General features: G+C 50.9%; 1 protein-coding gene across 8 annotated transcripts in view; it reads left to right on the forward strand.

Annotated features, from left to right (window-relative positions):
* Positions 1 to 18,831, forward strand: part of Dab2ip (DAB2 interacting protein) — a 173,477-nt gene that overhangs the window by 98,454 nt on the left and 56,192 nt on the right. For all 8 annotated transcript variants that reach the window (XM_076928597.1, XM_034494957.3, XM_076928595.1 and 5 more), the window contains exon 3: positions 5,914 to 6,047. In XM_076928597.1, the coding sequence (XP_076784712.1) occupies positions 5,914 to 6,047 (134 nt within the window). The remainder of the gene's footprint in view (positions 1 to 5,913; positions 6,048 to 18,831) is intronic.

The following is an 18,831-nucleotide window of genomic DNA, read 5'->3' on the forward strand; positions in this document are numbered from 1 at the left end:
TCTGTCCTGGGTCTTAGCCAGTGGTAAAGTGGGGGCCAGCTGGGAATGGTTATGTCCTTTTAGGTGGGGGACATTCACAAAGGCAAGAACTGGTAACAAGCAGCCTTGTCTGAAAGCCCCGGGGCCTTATTTGGGCCCAATGTAATGCACAGCTGCCTGCTGTGTTAATGGAGGCCAGTGCCCCACAGGGGTGGAGCAGACTCCGTCCCAGTGGATGGTGGACTGTCAGGCTGCCCGCTGTGCTTTACACTTCAGTCCCTGCTCCCTGGATGAAAGCTTTGGCCTCACCCGAGCAGCCTAGCAGCCCTGCGGCCTGCACACTGTGCACATGGGGAGTCTCTGAGGTTGCTTCAGAAGAAAGCACTAAAAGGGTTCAAAACTTCTAAACTGGATGTTACTCTGTGGCTCCAGGGTCATATTGCACACAGCTTCATTCATGGCTCTGTCCCCACTGCTAGGTAGCCTGCAGACTCCTCAGAGGCCCAGGCAGACTCCTGCCTCTATTGGTCACTCACACCTTGGGACAGTTGGCTAGGTACTAGAGCTAGTCTCAGTAATAGTGACAGCAAAGCATGTGCTTGCTTAGGTATTTGCTGACTTACAACTCATACCTAACAGTAATCCTTCCCATCATCTTGTATAGTAGGTTCCATCATTAACCTGTTTTACAGATACCCGAGGCTCAGAAAGGGTGTGTAATTTGTGCACAGGTTGTCTGATTTAGGATTGGAATCCAGATCAGACATGGTGTTGCATGTCTGTGATCCCAGCACATGGAAGGAGATAAAAGGATTAGGAGTTTGGGGGCCAGCCTGGGCTACATGAAACCATGTCTCATCAACCCCTGCCCCCCCCCCCACTGAAAAAAATTGATCCCAGAAAGTAAGTGTGAAGGTGCAGTTCCTGTAATCTTACAGTTTTCCAGAGGCTGAGGGCCTCCACGTGAGTTCAGGGCCAGTTTGGTGCTGAGACTCTTCTTAGTAAACAAATGAACAAAGAGATTTGAACCCAGGCACTTAGAAAAAGCCTGAGGTGCCCCAGGGGAGAATTAACAAGTGCAGATCCCTTGTGTGTAGGGAGAAAGAACATGTGAGAAAGCAGATGTGTGTGTCTGTGTGTCTGTGTGTCTGTGTGTGTGCGCGTGTGCCTACAGGGTTGGGGAGGGCAGGTTTGCTGTGGGGGCAGACAAAGGAGAGATTATGGAGTGATTATTGAAAGCACGGCTAGCCCTCACAGATGAGCTAGCCCTGGCATATGCTATTACAGGCTGCAGATTTTTAAATGAAACCTTTGTATTTGAGTAGGCTCCTTGTGCTGGTAGATTTGGCTTTTGTTGGATATTCTGTCCTACACACCAAACCTAAACTCTGATCAGCTTTATGTGTCCTGTTTAATACTCACTGCATGTCCTTCCCCAACTCATTTCACAGTGAGGTGACAGGTCTTGCCTACCAACTCTGACACAAGCTAGGGTCCGGTAGAGCTCAGTTTAAGGCCTATGTGCCTACTTGCACCTCTCGGTTCTTAGCCACTGGTTGTCACTATGCTCCAGCACAGCCCCAAAGTGGATGTCAGGAACTCTGTTCTACTGAAATAAGGAACTGTTTGTTTTTTGAGGCAGGGTCTCACTACATAAGCCCTGGCTGGCCAGGGACTCACTAGATCAGGCTGACCTCAAACTCATGAAGATCTGCTGACTTCTGCCCCTGGAGTGCTGGGATCAATGATATGTGCCACAGCTCGTAGCTAGAAGGAGCAGGAACCTTGTCTGGTGCCACCGAGTTAAAGGTTGGCTTGGGTCTTTGTTTTTGTTTTTTGTTTTTCTCAGTGCTGGCATCAAATTCACTAGCTAGCAGTCTACCACTGAGCCACCTCCCAGCCCTTTGCCTTGGATCTAGCATAACTTCCTGGCTTGAGGACCAATCAGCCAGCCACTCTTCATGAATTCTGGCTGTAGCTGATCCCATGAAGGGACAAGAGAAAAGGCTCGTCTGTCCCCTTTCATCTGGGGCCAGGGACAAACCACCTGATTCCCTAGCCTTGTGAAGGACAGTAAACTGTGAATCGAGGCAGAGCACAGGAATGCAGCTTGGGGCCTTTGATCTTGGGAAAACCCCTTTGTCACCCTCAGTAATACAGCTTGTTGGCCATGAGGCCATGGCCTCATCCTCCTAGGATGAGGGGTATTTATTATATGTGGGACTCTGAGCTGGGACACAAGATCTGTAGGGTTGATTGTGGTACCTTGGGGATTAACAGGGGTTCTCGATGGTTCCCTGAAGAATCTCCCCGTGGTCTGACCTTCTAGACCTCTTGGAAATGTAGATAATACTCGTCGCCCTGTCCTGTCACCTCATAGTGCCCATGGCTCTCTAGTATACCCGGCTCTTAGAGTACTGATCTCCGAGGTCGTTGCAGCTTGGGTCAGGCAGGTAGCAGGTAGCATTGATTTTCAAAAGGAAGTTACAGATGTCTGTCACCTGGTATTTGAGCCTGGTGAGGAGAAATGCTGGAAAGTGGCGAGATCAAACCCATTCTTCTAGAGGGAGAATAATTCTTCCTCCTCCTCCTCCTCCTCCTCTTCCTCCTCCTCTTCTTCTTCTTCCTCTTCCTCCTCCTCCTCTTTGTCCTCCTCCTCTTCTTCCTCCTCTTCCTCCTCCTCTTCTTCCTCTTCTTCCTCTCCCCTTCCCCCTCTCCCCTTATCCCCTCTCCCTCTTGTTGTGGGAGACATTTAAAACAGTGGCATTCAATCTGGCTTTTCTTAACCAGCCGCCATGTTCCTGACTAGCCTAGGCCTGTGGCCAGGAGTGAAGGTGGCGTACCGCTGCTGCTCAGCTCAGGCCGTCTGCTCATGGGGTCAGAGACACCGGCCCTGCCACCCACGAGACACCAGTGTGGGAGATGGCTCTGCCAATCTTCGCTGTCTCCACAAGGCTGGGCTTAGCCCAGACCATCCCACCATCCATGCTGGCCCGTAGAAGTGAGACTCTAAGGCTTAAAGATTAACCAGTAGCTTTACACATTTGGTAATGCTCAATAACAAGGTGTCCACACAATCAGAGTATAACCCAATACCAATACTCAATAACAAGGTGTCCACACAATCAGAGTAAAACCCAATACCAATACTCAATAACAAGGTGTCCACACAATCAGAGTAAAACCCAATACCAATACTCAATAACAAGGTGTCCACACAATCAGAGTATAACCCAATACCAATATTCAATAACAAGGTGTCCACACAATCAGAGTATAACCCAGTACCCAACCTAGATACGTCAACTGCCTTTGACTGCTAGAGACAGGTGCACATCCGCTTCCATGTCTCTCTCTCTCTCTCTCTCTCTCTCTCTCTCTCTCTCTCTCTCTCCCTCCCTCCCTCCCTCCCTCCCTCCCTCTCCCTCCTAGCTCCTCCTCTTCCTTCTCCTCTTCCTCTCCTTACTCCTCCCACCTTAGCTCTTCCAAACTTGTGGCAAAAATATCCCACTACACCCTCTCCTCCTCCCCTCCCTCTTCTTTCTTCTTCTTCCTTCCTCCTCCTCCTCCTCTTCTTCCCCCTCCTTCTTCTTCTCCACTCAGAAATAGGATCAAGCTGACAATATTGCTATAGCATGGGCCCCACAACCTGTGAAATGAGCTTTGTGGTTCTTTGTACCATAAGAGTGCAATCTGTGAAGTTTTCATCAGTGCAGAAAATGAAAACCAAGAAAAATCCAAGCCTGCTGGGGAGACTCCTCAGGAAGGGCTGAGGTGGGAGAGCCCAGGGTTTACATGGAGATTTAGGCCCTTGCCTGCTTGCCATCTCATAGGAGCTATGGCCTTCTTTAGTCTGCATTGTCTTGCCTGGATTACATCTTTGAAGAAAGGTCCCTTAAATCAGGAGGTATTTACTGAGCTGCACCGAGTTTGAAACCTGGACGTGGGCTACAGGGGACAGGTGTGTTTGGACACTACTACCTGGGAAGCTCTTTGGGTGAGGTGGCATTTTAGTTGGCCTAGGAGGACATGTGGAATGCTGACAGGTGACAACAGGAAGAGGTCTGCTATGGTTGGGAGAGGTTGAGGAGGAAGGAAATGTAGAGGGGAAAGGGCAGGAGGAGGGATAGCTTGGGGCATTGTAAAAGAGGGTGTGTCCTGTGGGAGCAGCTCTGGCAGTAGCTTTTGGAGCTGGGTGTCCTTGGAAGATAGTCTCATCTCTCTACAAATAATGTTTGTCGGTAAGGTTTTTCTAGTGTTTTCTGTGTGTGCTGGTGACACATAAGAGGATTATTCAGCCAATTTTTGAGGTTGTCATGTCCAAGAGGTGGAGCTGCAGCAGATGTTCACCTGACCTTCTGAACTCAGAGATCTATCAGCCCCACCCCTTCTAAGATGGAAAAACTTCGAAATTCAGATCATAATGACAACACCGATTTCAAAATAAGTTAACACCCCTTTACGTCTGTCCTCGAGTCACCCAGAATCAAGGCTGAGTGGCTGGGTTCTAGCACCCCTTCTGTACAAGCCTTCCTCAGGGAGTTCCAGTTCTCAGTTCTTCTCCCTCAAGGTGCCTGCAGATTCTGAGCCTGTGTCTTAGAGTTCCTAATGCTAGGATGAGAAACCATGACAAAGGAATGTGACGAGGAAAGGGTTTATTCAGTTCACACTTCCATACCTTAGTCCATTATTGGAGGGAATCAGGACAGGAACTCATCTAAGGTTGGAACCTGGAGGCAGGAGCTGATGCAGAAGCCATGAAGGGATGCTGCTTACTGGCTTGCTCAGCCTGCATTTTTATAGAATTCAAGACCACCAGCCCAGGGATGGCCCCACCCACAATAGCTGTGTCCTTACACATCAATCCTTAAATTAAAAAATGCCCCACAGCTGGATCTTATGGAGGCATTTTTTTTTTAATTGGAAGATTCTTCTCTCAAATGTCTAACCTGTGTCAAGTTTACATAAAACTAGCCAGCTGTCCCAAGAAGACTCAGCTGTGGCCCTTTGAGCCCCACTACCACTCATCATCTGTCAGGGGCGTTCTGGTGCAGCCTGCATGTACCGAGGCTTGTCTCCTCACCTGTTTCTTCATTAGTCCAGAAGCTCTGGGTGGGGCGGGCTGGGCTGGGGATGGTGCTTTTAGCTGGAGCCTCAGCTCAGCACTGGCTGGTGAATTCATGCATGGTTCTGAGTCGGGTGTTCCAAAATTGGGGGCACGCAGTAAACCCTTCAACACCTTGGGCCCCTCCTTAAGGGGACACTGGGGGATCCTGTACCCATAGGGATTGGGTTTTTTTGGGGGGTCCAAATGTTTCACCCTCCATCCTGATATCCAGCCATTGTCTGTCCGCCTTAGGGGTCTAGATGGCCAGAGTGCTAGTAGGCGCGCTGGCCGGTTGGAGGACCTGCTCTCCCAGCCTTAGTTTCCTTTTGAGTAATCGCTCCTGACAGTCTGACGGGGCGGGGTGTGCGGAATCCTCCTGGAGGTTGGGGGTGTGGCCTGGTTGCAAGGAAGGTGAGGTGAGGGGCTGCTGGTGGGAATAGTCAGTCACCCCCCCCCCCGCCCCCGTTCCCCGCCCCTCCGAAGCCCTGCCGCCCCGCCCTCTGTGCGCCAGGGGGTGTGTGTGTGGGGGGGGCTCGGGCATCCTCGGCCACGGTCGGAGGCACTCGGCTCAGCGTCGCCATGGCAACGGCGGCTTAGGGGCGGGGGCGACGTGGCGGGCTGGGCCGGCCGGCGGGCGGCGCGGGGTGGGCTGGGCCGCGCTGCGCGGGCCGGGCCGTCGGCGCTCGGTCGGCGGGCGGGCGGCGGCGCGGGCCGCGAGCTGCTGGGGCCGAGCCCGGCCCGCCGTGGGCCGCGAGGGTGCGGGTCCCGGCCCGCCGCCGCCGCGCTAACCCCGCCTACCCTTCCCCCTCTTGTCGCCCCGCGTGCAGGGCTTCCTCAGCCGCCGCCTCAAGGGCTCCATCAAGCGCACCAAAAGCCAGCCCAAACTGGACCGCAACCACAGCTTCCGCCACATCCTGCCCGGGTTCCGGAGCGCAGCCGCCGCCGCCGGGGACAATGAGAGGTGAGCCCGCCGCCGCCCCGGCTGCGCCCCGAGGGCGCGGGGACAAAGCCGGAGCCGGGCAGGGCACGCTCCCGCGGGAGTGACGCCTCGCCGGCCTCCGGGAACTCCGGGAACGGGGCCCCCGTCGAGCTGGGGGACTGGGGCTGCACCCTTAGTTGCCTCCACCGGTCGCAGCTGGGAGGGTGCCGGAGGTCCGGGGTGAGGCCGGGTGGCTAGTGCCCTCTCGGGCATGTGGGGTCCTGCCTCGTTTGTCCGAGGTGGGCATTGTTTCCCGGGAGGTGCGGTGCCTGGAGGTAGGGACGGAAGTGGCGCCTCCACCCTCAGGACCCATCCCCGGCCTACCGAGTCCCTCAGTGTCCGATACAAAAGGCATTTTCGGCTGGATTTTGCCCAGACCCGGCAGCGCTCGTGGCGCGGAAAAGGGTGAACATCTGGAGGGGAGGAGCAGGGGGCTGGGCCGCTTAGGGGGCACATCTGCGCTAAGTAGGGCACGTGCTCCGCTGGGGGCTGGGGCGAGCCGAGCAGGCAGTGCCCAGGCGCTGGGTTGATGGGTATAACCTAAGACCCGGGAAGATGGGCCTTCCCCCTACAGTCTGGGCAGCTGCTTCCCTCCTCTACCTCCCGCTCCCAGGGGTGTCTCCTATTCCCTGCTTCCTTCTGGGCAAGCCAGGAGCAGGTGTGGAAATTCCAGGGGGAGGTGGCTTGTGAGGCGGACGGGAGGAGAGGAGGTTGTTGAGCCTGCTCTGAAGTCACGGGCAACGTGCAGGCTTCAGCTCGCAAGGGCAAGCCATCCTGTCCGTGCGGGGGCACTGGGCGGGCACAGCCTCTGGGGGCCCTGGTTCGCCTCCTTGAGTCGTGTCAGCCACAGGCACCTTTCCACTTAGGCATAAGCACAGTGATGGATTCCTGTGCCAGTTAGAACGTGTCGTGGAGGTGAAGGAGCCAGTAGGTTCCAAGGAGGCTTTTCAGCATTCAGTCCCAACATCTTAGGCTACTGGCATTTGCCTTCCTAGGTCTGTGTCCGTTTTACCATTGGCGAGTTGGCACCTCTCGTGCAGGAAGCACAGGTAGAATGATAATGTCTTTCCTTTCCTCCTTGGTTCCAGCAAGCAAGGAGCCCAAGTTATCCTAACTCCTGCCCAAGGTGGTGTGACGTTTAACTGACACCTAATATCTTCCCCAGGGCACCCCTCCCACATCCCAGTTAGAACCACTAGACCTTCCACATCCATCAGTCCGGAGCTGTTCTTCAGTGCATCCCCACCACTGTCTGCACCTGGCTTCCCGCCCCGGCTGCCAAGCCCAGCCTAAGCAGGACCCCCCACCCCCCACCCCCAGCCTTTCACGGATGGCTATGGTGCCCCAGGGGACCAGGCGTTCCCTGGCAGGAAGATGCATCCAGGCCAGAGCTCTGTGCTGGGTGCAGCCACTGCGTCTTTGAAAATCTCCATTCCCATCTTTGTTATTATTGTCTGTCTGGGCGGCAGGCCACCCGGTTTGCTGCCTTCCTCTCCTCCGGCCCCCACCTCCGGCTGTCTCCCCCAAGAACATGCCCTTCTCTGCGCTTTCCCTGGCAGGGGTCCGGACCCTCTGTTCTCGTATGCGGGGGCTTGTGTACGTACCCCATTTTGTGTGCATGTGTCGGTTGTCCGGGAGCAGGAGAGAGAGCAGGCAGCCCGGGTCTCTGAGTGTATCTGCCCTCTTGAGAGCAAGCGGCATGCATGTCGTGTTTACCTTCCACCGCTGGGAAGCCGGCACAAAAAAAAAAAAAAAAAAAAAAAAAAAATGCAGCCAGCAGGCGCTTGGCTAGCAACCCTAGGCAGAGTCCGGGGTTCGCTAAGATGACCTCGGAAATCTCCTGTGCAGCCTGGTCTCAGGTTAGCCTTGTTAGGGGGGAGGGGGAGGGGAAGGGGGGGGATGTAGAGTCGTGTTGGAGAGTGAAACTACAAATCCATTTCTGGAAATGTGAACCGCAGCAAGAGGAGCCGAATGTCATTGGTTGTGGTGTGGAATTGTCTTTTTAAATTTTTCTGTAAACAATTTGTCCTGGTGGCCTCTCTGGTACCATAAGGGAGCCCAGATTTTCCTTGAATAGTCAGGGAGAGTGGGTTTGAATCCTTTTACCCAGTCTAGAAGCTGAAATGGGCTTTGCCAGGACTGGAGTCTTGATTTGTTGCTTTGTTCAGGAATAGATCTGCTGGTTGCTGTTGGGTGAATGGGCAGATGTTTTTCTGGGGCAGTCCCTGTAGTCCTCATTCTTGGGAGTTGAGTACCATCAACTGTGGTGAACCCACTCCCACCCCTAATTTCACGGTCAAACCTGGGTGAGTGGAGAGGTGCCTCTTGATTCTTGTGGGTGTTGTGCTGCCCAAGTGCAGTAGAAGGAACAGAGCAAGGAGAGGTTGAATCCCCTCCACGGCTCTCCCACTGACTGCTGAGCCTCTCCTGGGGTAAATACAGAGACACCAAGCAGGGGGTGGATGGAGAGCAAGGATGGGAAGGGGAAGAGAGGCTTCCAGGAGCCCTGATCCCAGTGACCCTCCCATGTAGATGAACAGTTGAGGGCTATCTAGTCAGTCCCTTGAGTGTAACTGGGTGACTCTGTCCAGTTTGTATGACTGCTGAAGAGGTGCTGCATGTTAGTCAGTGTGCTCTGTGACTGCTGTGTTGGACAGGTCGTGGCTGGAATCTTTGAGATTCTTGGGAAGGAAGTATGCCCCAGATGTGGACTGCCATTGCTTGTGAGGCTTGGGTCAGGCCAGCAAGGACTTGAGGGAGGGTTCAAGGGCTATAGGACAGGTCCAAGCCTTTGTACTTGGTCTACTGAAAATGGCTCCAGGGGCGGTTCCTAACTGGTCTCCATGATCTCCGGCCTCTCACACACCAATTTCTCCTTTGGAGGCTTTGGCAGTAAGCACCAGAGACAGGTAATCATTTCTCTCTCCTGGGTAGCAGAAATGAGGTGCTGGCCAGAGTGCTTTTCAGGTGCAGGGTGGTGGCATAGCACTTCTCTTGCAGGTCAGAAGTGTTGCTGCTTCATTTACAGGGTGGGTTTTAATGTTGGTAAAAGCAATAAAAGATTCGGTAGCTATGCTTTCCCAGAATCAAGTCTCTTGCTCATTTATCGATGCTTCTGAGCTAGGAGGTCATCTGACACCATTTCTAGGTGACTGGCCCCCTACACATTCAGTGAGCTACCCCCCACCCCCAGTCTTCTGTCTGTACTTTGGAAGTGGCAAAACCCTCCTCATTTTTGCCAGTAGGCCTGGTGCAGCACTTAGCTTGGAAGTGCAGGTGGTCAGGTGCAGCTAAACTAGGCTGGTGTGTGTGCAGTTAGCTGCACTGTCCTTTCCAGGGAATATGCAGAACTCAGTTTCCATATCTGAAAGTTACTCATGGAGGGATTCCAGGTATGTAGAACCAGGGAGGGGAGGTAATTGGCAGTTAGGGCTGGGGATTGTTACAGGGATCCCCTGGCCCCCAGTAGTCAGGTATGAGTTCTATTTCCAGGGGTGAGGTCATCCTTGGAGGAAGAAGCAGGAAGCTGGGTGAAGAACAGGTAGGTGGAAGACAGAGCCTTTGCAGTTGCTGTGTCTTTATAGTCTCAGTGCTGGCTCCAGGCCTGGGCTCCCTGGTCCCTGTCCTGCTGAGCACAGGGAGGTCAGGTGGTGTCTGCATTCCTTTTGAACTGGTCAGTGAAGAATAGTGACTTGGAGATGCAGTTTAGACAGCTTCTAGGTATAGTGGGAGTGTGTGTGTGAGCTTTGGCTTCAAAGCCATCCCTGGAGCGAGTTGCTTAGGTTTTGGGTGCCCCATTTTATAAATCTACAAAGTGAGCACAATGAAAATTATGATGGAGATACTGGTATCTATCATACATTCAGTATTTAATCACAAGCTCCTGTCTCATGAAGTTTCCTTAGCATTTAATACAGGGTCTCACACATTTCTTAAATGTTTCTAAAATTTGATTCAGTTAAAACATACTGTGTGAGAGAGGTTAGCCTAACTAGTATTTCAGCAAGTATGGGTTGGAGGAAGCCATTTTGTTTGGTAGGCCTCAGTTTTCTCATCTGTAGGTTGGACCAGCAGTCACTCATGTGGTATCATTCCAGAATTCTAGAGAGCTTGTAGATGCTGCTCTGCTGCTCCTGGTAGGAGGAACTGAGTTGAAATGGAGAGGGTTGCTGACCTTGAACAAAGCCGAGAGCCCTGGGAAAGGGGCCCTTCTTCCCGACCATGCCTGGGAGCGAAGATCTTTCCTGTGTGTTTTACAACTCTATTTCTAAATGCCCTTTGTTCCACCTCCTTGTGAGCCATCCTTACTTTAAATCATCTAGCCTTTAGGGTTACTTTCTTTATTAATAAAGCCTTGTGTATTCATTTTTGTCTGCATCTCTCTTGTTTTTCTCATGGGATAATGTTTTAGAATTACTAAGCTAAAGAATATGAAGTTTGAAGTTTTTGACAAACACACATACCATATCAAAATCCAATAATGGCTTATTTCCTGCCAGCGAGCTTTGAGAGTGAGTGCCCACCTGTCGGCGTTTCTTCATACCCTCTAAGAGATGAGTTGCCTGTCATTAAAATGTTCTCTTTCATTTTGGAGAGACAGAAAAACGACATTTCTTTATTTACATTAATTTGCTTGTTAGTGACTGAGTGCTGGCTGCTCTCCTGAGTCAGGTGGACAGTGGTGCTGTTTCCTCGAGAATCACCTTCTGTCCTTGTGTTCTGAATTTTCCCACAGAGCCCTTTGCAGGCTGGCCTTCCTCAGCACCGGGAGGCCTTGTGTGGGTGGGTGGGCCCTCCAAGTTACAGGAGCTATAATGGGAAATTCATTAACTCCTGGTGAGAAAGGCTCACCTGGTTCTCATCTCTTTTCCTCCTTCCCATCTCCCTCCCCCAACGTAAGGGAATCAGATTTAGTTGTTAAACCACTAATCATTATGAAGAAGCTTATCTTTAGGGCATCTGTCCTTCAGTGTAGGCAGGCAGAGAAGGGGCTGAAAGGTCCAGGGAAACTGAGGCCATGTAACAGCAGCCAGGCCTTTTGTAGTCAGACTGTCTCCCTGTGCGCCGCTTTACTTGGAGCCTTGTGAGCACAGGCATGCCTAACCAGAGCCATGTGCATGGTTCTGAGCCTCATCTCCAGAGGAGAGGGGAGCCACAGAGTGCAACCTGGATGCATGGAACAGCCGATTTATTTTTGCTTTCTCATTTTTATTGCCTTCCTTTTATATCCGCAGCTCCCTTGTGTGCCTTCTAGAGATCTGAGCTGGGTAATATTTTAAGGAATGGTGGAAATTAACTAGTGATCAGCCCCAGGCTGCCCAGCTGAAGTTTCATAGGCTGGGTAAGCCTTTCTTTGAACAAGCACACTTACATCTGCATACTTTTTAATATATTTTGCAGGTGTGCATTTGTCCTCAGAAAGGTGTATTTCATGACATGGAAGTATTTTTGTATATGTATTTAAAATAAGCATGTATATAAAACGTTTATAACAGTTTGGCATCGTGTTGGATTAGACCATCTAAAGTTTTAAGATTTTATAGGTCAAATACAGGCAGATGATCAATCTGAATACTCAGTAAGTGCTGGCTACTGTATTATTGTGTGCTTGCTGCTTTTTTTTTTTTTTAAAGATTCATTTATTTATGTATATGAGTACACTGTACCTGTTTCCACACATACCAGAAGAGGGCATCATATCCCATTACAGATGGTTGTGAGCCACCATGTAGTTGCTGGGAATTGAACTCAGGACCTCTGGAAGAGCAGCCAGTGCTCTTAACCACTGAGCCATTTCCCCAGCCCACATGTTCTTCTTTTGTGTTTACATATACTCTGTGGTGTCCAGGTATGTAGTTTTCTGTATATATGTGTATGTTGTTCTCTCTCTCTCTCTCTCTCTCTCTCTGTGTGTGTGTGTGTGTGTGTGTGTGTGTATGTGTGTTCTGTGTGTCTATGTGCTCATTCCCATCCGTGTATGTAGTTCTGTCTGGGCATGTGGACACGCTGGCTCATTTTGTGAACAAGCTGCCTAACTTCTTGGGGGTAACTTACCCAGCCCCAGCCCTTTGACTCCCTCTCAACTTCACTTGCTAAGTAGAGCCCAGGTCTTAGTGACAGCCAGCCTCGTGGGTACCATAGGACTCCCCTAAGTAGCCTTGTCTATTTCCAGGCCCCATATCAGAGGCTATGCAAATCGACTCTTTAATGGAATTCCTTTGCAAAATATTATTTGAACCAGAAAGTTAATTACTGGGCTCTAATTAACGGCTATTTTTGAAGACCACAGAAGCAAACTAGAGATCATAGAGAGACTGAAAAGGCAAGAAGGAAAACCATGTACCTCCCTGGTTGGCATGGTGCCTTCCCGGGTGCCTGTGTTTGGCTTCTCCCCACTCTGAGTTGTCAGCCCTGTTCTCTTTGAGATTGCGAAGGACAAAATGCCCCTTCCTCAGAGGAGCTCTGGTTGTAGATTTTTGCTGACCATGAGTCCGGAAGGGGGCACTTGAATAGCATCCCATTGGGTAAGAGCCTTGTGAGCCGGTATGAGCAGCAGACCTGGGTTGAACTCAAGCTCTCCCATCCTCAGAGCCCCCAGGTGACATGTCTAAGCCCTACCCTCTGTGTATTCACTGGAGTTTCTTCAATGACACTGGCCCTTTTTCTATTCATCCCATGCAAGGAGTACTTTCCCTTACCCCAAGCAGAGCCTAGGTAGCTGCCATGGCCAGACCCCATCAAGAGCTTAGCTTCTTGCTCTCAGACCCCTTCAGTACTCACTGTCATCTGTCTCTTGGATGCTGTGAATGAGCTGTCTTCCTCAGTAACCCCTTTTATCACCATCCCATGTGCCTCTTACCTAAGAAAGATTCAGAGGTGGCTCTGTGATGCACATGGCATGGAAGCTTCCCCTCCTAGCCTTGCAGGGCCCGCTTTCCCATTCCCTCCTGAATTAGTGTCTGAGCTTCGTGGGCATGTCCACCCCATGTGCTATTCTGCACATACACTAAACACTTTGCTTGGAACTTGGGATGCAGGGACTTGTGAAAGCCATCACTTACACACTACAAGTCCTGTCTATGCTAGGCAAGTAGTGGGGTGAGATCCCAGGAGAGGAGGGAAGGGAGTGTCCAGCCTGATCCCCTTCCTGGGGACTCTGGACAGTCTTAGGCTAAGGGATCCCAAAGCTGGAGGGGTATCCTGATTTCTGGCAACATGCCAAGAATGCTTTTGCCTGCTCAAGAGACCTGCATGCCTCTGACTTCTGACATTGCTTCTGGGGGGTGGGGGTGCTGGTGTGAAGCAGCCGACAGTGCTGTGTCCTGAATGGAAATATTTACTATTGCTAGTGGGTAGCTTTGCATATGCTGAGAGATGGGCTAGTGGATAGCCTCAAGGTCCTGCTCCTTGTAGTGTCCCCCAAAAAAGACAACCTGGGAGGCTTTTGCCAACCACCTGCTGGCACTCATGGGTATCTTGGGACTTGTGGACAGGCTGGAGCAGGGCCTGCAAACGTCACAGGCACTGGCTGTGAGTTCAGCTTTCTCATCTCTTGGGGCCTATGGTGTAGTAACTGACATCTCCCACTCTGTCACCTGCACCCTGAGTTGCTGTAGTACCTCAGGCTCCCTCCTCCTTTTCTAGTGGGAAGCTCCCACTAGAGAACTGGGGTGTTCTTCAGCCCTCTCATCTGCCCTGGCAACTCCCCCTTCTCTGTTAGCCCCTCCTGCCTGCTGTTTTGTCTTGAACAAGCAGGGTCCTACTCAATTGTACAGTCAGCCCAGCCTGATTGTAAAAGAACACATTGGGCAAAGATATAGATGATACCAGTGTAGCACACACCCTAATAAGATGCGACGTTGTCGTAGGGAGTTTTCATGCTGAGGGCAGTGAATTAGTGTAGCATCTCCCTGTGCCCACTGACTAAGGGGAAGTTAATTTCATGCTCTGTCTTTTTGACATTCATAATCAGAGCGTTGCATTGCAGCTGCAGATTGTTAGCACGTGAAGAATGGCCAAGCCTCAACAATTACTGTTTCTGGCTGGGGAGGAGATTTATTAATGGATTGTTCCTGGTCCCACCCCCTGTTCCTGTTCCCTTGATGCCTTCTTTCCAGCCCTGGCCCCACCCTATTCCCCACCCCTAGAAGGTAGTCAGGAAGCTCAGTCCCAGAAGTGGCTAGGGTGGAGTTTGTCATAGATGTTCCAGGTAGAGGAAGAGTCATCTGATAAAATACAGGTTCTCAGGCCCTATCCGAGACTTGCTGGGTGACACTCTTTGATGGGTAAGCTTATTTCCTCAAAGTCTGAGAAACTTAAGAACTCAACAACTTAAGTCTGTTGCCAAACTTAAGAACCGCTTTAGAGGGGCAATGGTGTGACCCAGCTGGTGGCTCATCTGACATGCCTGGTGCTGGGTTTTTTGATTCCTCACAGCAAGGTGGTGGGAGGTTGTTTCCCATTTCACAGATGTGTAAAACTAAAGCTCAGTGTGTGAGTGGCCTTATGTCACTCCCAAGGGGGGCACCCTGCTCAGGCAGTTCATTCCCTGGCCAGCGCCCAGACAGAACTGAGATTTTATCGTCATCTGTTCCTGTCATTTGCTTTAAGGCTATAATGCTTTTTGAAAGAATATCTCAAACCAGGAGCCCTCTTGTTAGAAATAAGCTCAGGGTCAAAAAAGAAGAGACCAGCGCTCATGGAAGTGTCTCCATGAGGCAAACCGTGACTCTTGTCAAGAGGGCGCTTGCTCTTCTGCTGTGGTGACTCTCTCACACTGGTGTTTGCTACTGGACCCCCACTTTGTTTGGAAAGCATAGTTGTGTCAGTGCACTGGGCTGCCTGGAGGCGCTTGGATGAGGCCAGGCATTGAGACCCCAGTCAGCCAGTGAGTGCACCCAAAGAGGGGAGAGCAGACCTGGAGCTGCACGGGTCTCTATCTCCAGGTCTAGTGTTGAGCCTTGCCAGGGCTCATTCCTTACTCCAGCTCTGGTTCTAGGTGTGAAGTTGAGGTGCAGAGAAGTGACTTCCATTACCAGGATAAGCGGCAATCATGTAATTCTAGCCTAGTTCCATTAAGTCAAAAGCTCCTGGGGCAGGACGAGCCAGTGTTTTAGGGCTGGAGGGGTGTCTTACCCTCACCAGAGAGCTCTTTTAGCACAGCCTATATGGGGGAGTGTGGCTGCCAGTGGGTAGATTGTGCCATTTCACCTACAAATGGTTAGTGAGGGAGAGGGTAAGGGGATCTGACTTGAGAGACAGGATCTTGGAATTTGTAGTCCTGGCCTCATACCTCAGACTCTAACCCCTATAGTTCCCACACTACCACGTGCTGAGGAGTCTTAGGCCTGTCTGAGGCCCCAGTGCCACCTGTTGTTTCCCTCTGAGCCTCAAATTCCTTGTCTTAGTAAAGCAGGTCCAAGATTCCTGGAGGAAAAGCACCTTGGTAGGGCCAGCAGGCGAAGTCTTTCCTAGGCAGATTTTGATGGACCATTGTAGCTGGGCAGGATACAGATCTCTGTGACCTTGCTGTCTTTACAGCAGGCTTCTCTTGATACTGGGATGGGCTCACCCACCACCATTGAGTAGCTACTCAAGATTGGCTATGCTCGGTCTGTTAAGTATCTTTGTGTTTCATCCTTTCAAAGCACATGGCTAGGAGCCACTACTATTCCTACCTTACAGTTGGGCCCTGTCTGTAACTTCCTGTTTCTTGTCTTCTTGGGATGACACTGATTAACAGTAGCTGTTGGGTGCTGGGTAATTGGATTTCACAGTACCCCACTCCCCAAGTGGATTTGACTTTGGTGACTGCCTTGGAGGAACAGGGCAGAGAATATGGTGCTGGTGGATAGTTAGCTTTGCTCATTTTACTCTGGGTCTCTGAGAGGGGTGAAGTGCTGAGGGCTTGCCGAGTGGGCGACAGGCTAGGCCTGGTCCAGGTTACCTGGAGTGGTCTCATCTTTCCCTAGAGTTTAGGATGTGTAGCTTTGGTGTTCTTCACAGGAGTCATAAAAACCTATTCCAAGGTATTTCAGAACCTGCGGCTTGCTGCCTGCAGGGAACTTGGTGACATATACTGTCTCTTCAGACTAGGAAAAGGACCTGCTCTCCTGTCTGCCATATACTGAGCCCATAAGAATGTTTCCCAAACTAAGTTCCAAAGAGTACCACATTCTTGCTGGTGGAAATGGGTTGGGGATAAGGGGTTTCCTAGCCTAAAGCCGTCTGGGATAAGTGGGGGGTGATTTCAAAATTGGTTCCAGAGGATTCTAAATACGGGAATACACGTTGTCTTCTGCAGGGAACATTTGTTTCTTTACCTCAAGGTTAGAGCCTTTGAGAGCTCCTGCAGTAAAAACAGCAGTTCTGCTTTATTTAATCCTGGGCTTCCTGCCCCTACCCCAACCCCAGGAACAGCTGGAGACATCTGCAGGAGTGTTCTGCAGAACATCATTTGGTAAACATTAGCTTGAGGTGTTCCCTCTCATCAGAAGCATGTTTTTAAGACGGAACTTTGGATGCATTCCCTGCCTTCAGGACCTGCAGGAGTGAGCCTTGCATAATGGTGTTGCTGGCTCAAGTGGCAGGGTGACGTGTTGGAAAATGTTATAAGGTCCTCAGAGTTGCTCTTCAAAGCAGTTCCCAAGTCTCGTGTGTGTGTGTGTGTGTGTGTGTGTGTGTGTGTGTGTGTGTCTGTCTGTCTGTCTTCCAAGTTAGTGGCTTGACCAGTTTTAATCTTAGCTAGGATATTGGGAGTTGTTCCTTTGTGGGATGAGTGGCTCCCCTACACACAACTGCTCTGGCTCTGGGTCTCCCATCCCCCTCAGGCACTCTCTGTGGAGGAAGTAGTTGGACAGAGGCTGTCCACAGATTTGCATAATTGTACTGTCCTCTGAATAATTAATAAAGCACTGTCCTTGCTGGGAGCAAAATGTGCATCATTATGGATGGGTCTGCCAGGAACAGTTTCTCAGGAGCTCTTCCAGAGAATCCAGTGGTTCTTGGAGTCCTTGACCTTTCAAGGAGCCCCCTCTCTAAGAGAAAAATGGGGACACTGAGTGTTCTGGGGAGTTGCCAGTGTTTTACCCACATGACCCTCAAGCTGGCCTTGCTCCTTCTGGGCTCCACAAATGGGAGCTGTGGTACACATGGGTCATGTGTCTGTGTTTGTCCGGTTTCTCTGTTTTTATACAGTCTTCTCAGACGTGTGACCTACTGCTGTGGGGATATAGCCCCCTTTCTGGAAGCTGAAAGGTCATGATGCTTACCTATGGCTAGGACTGAGTTTTCAAGTAGGAAAGGAGGAAGGGAGGCATATCTGTCTGCTTGGCATCCTCTTCCTGAATTCCAGTCTCCCAGTATCTGCACTTCCAAAGTGGCCTGGAGCAGATTCCTTTTGAGATTTCCAGTCCTTTTTATTGCCTCTTGTTGAAGTAAATGTTCCTTTGGGTATGTGATTTCTTGCTTCTTCCCATTTCTTCCCTAGAAATGGAAGTTGAGGCTTGGAACTGCCCTGATACACTGCTGGCATTAGGGAAAGTCCTGTTTCTCCAAGCCCTGACTCCCCCATCTTGCAGGTGTTAAAGTGAGCTGGGGTTGAGGGAATCCCATTGTACAAGCAGGCTGGGCAGCATCCAGTGAGCCAGAGGAAGAAAGTTTCTTTAAGCATGATTCCTCAACTTGAAGTGCTAATGTGTGTCTGAATCTGCAAGAGGGAGTCTAGGCTGCTTTGCCTCCTGCCCACACTGACTGCACAGTATTTGTCTGCATATCTCTAGAATGGGACCCACTGTTCATAGGGAACAGACCATGCTATCATGCTATAGCTGAATGTGCCAGCCCTGGTACACCCCCTACTCCTTTTCTGAGCTTGCCTAATGTATGTGTGGCATGCTTGCTCTCAATCTCCCTCTCTCTCTTTGTGTCTGGTGGGATGTGAAAGAGTGTGTGTGTGTGTGTGTGTGTGTGTACACTAGATCACTTACTGCTTGACTTCCATTCCCCCTAGGGCTATGGCAGAGCTGGAATCATCCCATTTTACAGATGAACCAGAGAGAGTAATTACCATACCCAAAGGCACAGAGTTTGCACTTCAAATTTACATTCACCAGCTGGGCCTTGGGCTCTTTCCTTTGCAGCTACCAAGAACCATTTGCTCCCTGAATAAATGTTAGTCTGTTGGCTAGGGTGGGGACCTGTTGCTTCTCCAGCTGTCTTCCCCTCTTGTGTGGAGTATCTAGGGGTGGGAGATTAGCAAAATTCTGTTTGAACACAAGGCTACCGGATGCCCTGCTTATCCGGCTCTTCCTGACCGGCTATCTTTCCCTTCTCTTGCCTTGTGTTTTGGATGGGTCAGGTGTTTTGAAGTGTCCTAAAACTATGAGGAACTTGTCTTAGACTGTGGTGGTAGGAGGGAAAGGAGGAATGTCCAGCCGGTTTGTCTTCTTCAGCCCTTTCTGAACCTAGAGGTTGGACAGGCAGCCTGAAGTGGACATGCTTTTGCCTAGGCGTGGGGATTGTACTGAGGTGGAGATATGAGTCAGGATTTGGACCAGCTGTTTCATATATCTGGAACTGGAATGGAATTTCCATCGTCACTCCATTGAAAACAAGCCATACCAGGCCTCATTGGTGAGCAGAATTGTGCTTTGACACATGGACCTGTGTCTGGACCAGACCCCATTTTCTTGTGTGATGAGACAGGTTTCCTGGGGTTTTGAGGTCAACCTGAGATTTCATATGTGATCATTCTGTCATATAGTGT

The sequence above is a fragment of the Arvicanthis niloticus genome, chromosome 2 (assembly GCF_011762505.2).
Source record: "Arvicanthis niloticus isolate mArvNil1 chromosome 2, mArvNil1.pat.X, whole genome shotgun sequence".
NCBI classification, from domain to species: Eukaryota; Metazoa; Chordata; class Mammalia; order Rodentia; family Muridae; genus Arvicanthis; species Arvicanthis niloticus.